Genomic DNA, 4,152 nt, shown 5'->3' on the forward strand with positions numbered 1-4,152 from the left:
CGGGACGGAGGCACAGTGGGAGGGGGCACAGGACTGAGGCACAGTGGGAGGGGGCACGGGACTGAGGCACAGTGGGAGGGGGCTCTAACCTGTGACGGAGGCACAGTGGGAGGGGGCTCTAACCTGTGACGGAGGCACAGTGGTCGGTGTAAACGTGTGTTTGGTTCTGACCCTGTTGGAGATCTGAGGAGCCGAGTCTCAGTCGTCCTCAGACGTTAGATTCAGACGACACCTGAGTTACACACCTGTGTGGTTCTGGTCTCACCTGGTTCTGTGAGGTTCTGGTCTGACGTGGTTCTGTGTGGTTCTGGTCTCACCTGGTTCTGGTCTGACCTGGTTCTGTGTGGTTCTGGTCTCACCTGGTTCTGGGTGGTTCTGGTCTCACCTGGTTCCGGGTGGTTCTGGTCTGACCTGGTTCTGGTCTCACCTGGTTCTGTGAGGTTCTGGTCTGACGTGGTTCTGTGTGGTTCTGGTCTGACCTGGTTCTGTGTGGTTCTGGTCTGACCTGGTTCCGGGTGGTTCTGTGTGGTTCTGGTCTGACCTGGTTCCGGGTGGTTCTGTGTGGTTCTGGTCTGACGTGGTCCCGGGTGGTTCTGTGTTTCAGGGCCCCGGAGAACGCCCCTCTGAAGAGTAAGATGATCTACGCCAGCTCTAAAGACGCCATCAAGAAGAAGTTTACAGGTGAGTCCTGGTCCTGGACCGGGTCGGGCATTCTGTCCACCTGTTCACCTGTTCACCTGTCCTCCTGTTCACCTGTCCTCCTGCTCACCTGTCCTCCTGTTCACCTGTCCTCCTGTTCACCTGTTCACCTGTCCTCCTGTTCACCTGTCCTCCTGCTCACCTGTCCTCCTGTTCACCTGTCCTCCTGTTCACCTGTTCACCTGTCCACCTGCTCACCTGTCCTCCTGCTCACCTGTCCTCCTGCTCACCTGTCCTCCTGTTCACCTGTCCTCCTGTTCACCTGCTCACCTGTTCACCTGTCCACCTGCTCACCTGTCCTCCTGTTCACCTGTCCACCTGTTCACCTGTCCACCTGTTCACCTGTCCTCCTGTTCACCTGTCCACCTGTTCACCTGTCCTCCTGCTCACCTGTCCTCCTGCTCACCTGTCCACCTGTCCACCTGTCCTCCTGCTCACCTGTCCTCCTGTTCACCTGTCCTCCTGCTCACCTGTCCTCCTGCTCACCTGTCCTCCTGCTCACCTGCTCAGCTGTTCACCTGTCCTCCTGCTCACCTGTCCACCTGTTCACCTGTCCTCCTGCTCACCTGTCCTCCTGCTCACCTGTCCTCCTGCTCACCTGTCCTCCTGCTCACCTGCTCAGCTGTTCACCTGTCCTCCTGTTCACAAGTCCTCCTGCTCACCTGTCCTCCTGCTCACCTGTTCACCTGTCCTCCTGCTCACCTGTTCACCTGTCCTCCTGCTCACCTGTCCTCCTGCTCACCTGTCCTCCTGCTCACCTGTCCTCCTGCTCACCTGTCCTCCTGCTCACCTGTCCTCCTGCTCACCTGTCTTCCTGCTCACCTGCTCACCTGTTCACCTGTCCTCCTGCTCACCTGTCCTCCTGTTCACATGTCCTCCTGTTCACCTGTCCTCCTGTTCACCTGTCCTCCTGCTCACCTGTCCTCCTGCTCACCTGTCCTCCTGCTCACCTGTCCTCCTGCTCACCTGTTCACCTGTCCTCCTGCTCACCTGTCCTCCTGCTCACCTGTCCTCCTGTCCTCCTGCTCACCTGTCCTCCTGTTCACCTGTCCTCCTGCTCACCTGTCCTCCTGCTCACCTGTCCTCCTGCTCACCTGTTCACCTGTCCTCCTGCTCACCTGTCCTCCTGCTCACCTGTCCTCCTGTCCTCCTGCTCACCTGTCCTCCTGCTCACCTGTCCTCCTGTCCTCCTGTCCTCCTGCTCTCCTGTCCTCCTGTCCTCCTGCTCACCTGTCCTCCTGCTCACCTGTCCTCCTGTCCTCCTGCTCACCTGTCCTCCTGCTCACCTGTCCTCCTGCTCACCTGTCCTCCTGCTCACCTGTCCACCTGTTCACCTGCTCACCTGTCCTCCTGCTCACCTGTCCTCCTGCTCACCTGTCCTCCTGTTCACCTGCTCACCTGTCCTCCTGTTCACCTGTCCTCCTGCTCACCTGTTCTCCTGCTCACCTGTTCACCTGTCCTCCTGCTCACCTGTTCACCTGTCCTCCTGCTCACCTGTCCTCCTGCTCACCTGTCCTCCTGCCCACCTGTCCTCCTGCTCACCTGTCCACCTGCTCACCTGTCCTCCTGTTCACCTGTTCACCTGTCCTCCTGCTCACCTGTCCACCTGTCCTCCTGTTCACCTGTCCTCCTGTTCACCTGTCCTCCTGCTCACCTGTCCTCCTGTTCACCTGTCCACCTGTTCACCTGTCCTCCTGTTCACCTGTCCACCTGTTCACCTGTCCACCTGTTCACCTGTCCTCCTGTGCGTCCCCTCTGACGTGGCGCCCCTCAGGTGCGTCCCCTCAGGTGCGCCCCTCAGGTGCGTCCCCTCAGGTGCGTCCCCTCTGACGTGGCGCCCCTCAGGTGCGTCCCCTCAGGTGCGTCCCCTCTGACGTGGCGCCCCTCAGATGCGCCCCTCAGGTGCGTCCCCTCAGGTGCGTCCCCTCTGACGTGGCGTGTCTCAGGTGCGTCCCCTCTGACGTGGCGCCCCTCAGGTGCGTCCCCTCAGGTGCGTCCCCTCAGGTGCGCCCCTCAGGTGCGCCCCTCAGATGCGCCCCTCAGGTGCGTCCCCTCAGGTGCGTCCCCTCTGACGTGGCGTGTCTCAGGTGCGTCCCCTCTGACGTGGCGCCCCTCAGGTGCGTCCCCTCAGGTGCGTCCCCTCAGGTGCGTCCCCTCAGGTGCGTCCCGTCTGACCCCGGCGTGTCTCGTGTGTCCTCAGGTATCAAACACGAGTGGCAGGTGAACGGGCTGGACGACATCCAGGACCGCACCACGCTGGCGGAGAAGCTGGGCGGGAACGTGGTGGTGTCTCTGGAGGGCAAGCCGCTGTGATGTCACCGCGGCGCCGAGCGGAGCCGAGCCGACCGCCGTGCCATCCGGACGAAGCCCCGCCCCCCCGACCACCGCCGCCCGCTCTGTCCGTCTGTCCTGCAGGAGTTAGCGTTAGCGTCTTTAGCTTTTCTTTGTTTTGAAGGAGATCTCATTAACATAATGATATGCAAGCCCCTCCCCCTCTGCTGACCCCGCCCCTCACCAGGACGCTCGTCTCTCGCTCCGCCAGAGTTTTGCCAAAAAGTCCGTGTGAAGGAAGCGGCCGCGCGCGTGGAAGCTCCGCCTCCCGCAGCACACGGGTCACGACCTTCTTCCATCTGACTTTATTTATTATTGTGTTGTTTGTTCACGTCAGCGTCAGACTGTGCACCACAGAAGAAGAGTGGGCCCCGGCGCCGCGCCTGGAGGACTCACGCCGCCCTCACGCTCGGCCGTCGCCTTACTTCAGTCTGAATGTAACCGTCACAACACTTAGTTAGAGTGAGCTTTTATTTTGTAAGGAAACACTACAGGAAGCAGATCTGACCCCAGCCGTGAGAGACGCCCCCCCCCCCCCCCACAACCACAACAACAACAACAACAAACACAACAACAAACACAACAACAACGACCCGACGACGTCCGGCGCCTTCCGTGGACCGTGGTTGCTGACATCACAGGAAGCCACTTTGCAATAAAAGCCTGTGGCCGAACTCAAGTCTCCGCCTCCTCTCTGTCAGCCAATCACAGCCCAGCGTTCCAGCCGCAGGAACAGGGTTCTACGTTCTGTCTGGTTCTGGTACGACAAAAGAACGTTCTATTAGAACCAGCAGAACTGCTGAGTCATCAGTCAGCTTTAAGTAGAACCACCATGGTTCTACCAGTGTCTGCAGAGGTTCTCCAGGTTCTACCAGTGTCTGCAGAGGTTCTCCAGGTTCTAAGAGTGTCTGCAGAGGTTCTCCAGGTTCTAAGAGTGTCTGCAGAGGTTCTCCAGGTTCTACCAGTGTCTGCAGAGGTTCTCCAGGTTCTAAGTGTGTCTGCAGAGGTTCTCCAGGTTCTAAGTGTGTCTGCAGAGGTTCTCCAGGTTCTACCAGTGTCTGCAGAGGTTCTCCAGGTTCTAAGAGTGTCTGCAGAGGTTCTCCAGGTTCTAAGAGTGTCTTC

At 59.5% G+C, this 4,152-nt stretch overlaps 1 protein-coding gene across 1 annotated transcript in view; it reads left to right on the top strand.

Annotated features, from left to right (window-relative positions):
• The window catches only part of cfl2 (cofilin 2 (muscle)), a 7,550-nt gene extending 3,997 nt beyond the window's left edge, over positions 1 to 3,553 (top strand). The window contains exons 3-4 of the mRNA XM_083924855.1: positions 605 to 681; positions 2,900 to 3,553. Coding sequence (XP_083780981.1) covers positions 605 to 681; positions 2,900 to 3,012 — 190 coding nt within the window. The 3' untranslated portion in view covers positions 3,013 to 3,553. The remainder of the gene's footprint in view (positions 1 to 604; positions 682 to 2,899) is intronic.
• The last annotated feature ends 599 nt before the right edge of the window (positions 3,554 to 4,152 follow it).

The sequence above is a fragment of the Echiichthys vipera genome (assembly GCF_963691815.1).
Source record: "Echiichthys vipera genome assembly, chromosome: 12".
NCBI classification, from domain to species: Eukaryota; Metazoa; Chordata; class Actinopteri; order Perciformes; family Trachinidae; genus Echiichthys; species Echiichthys vipera.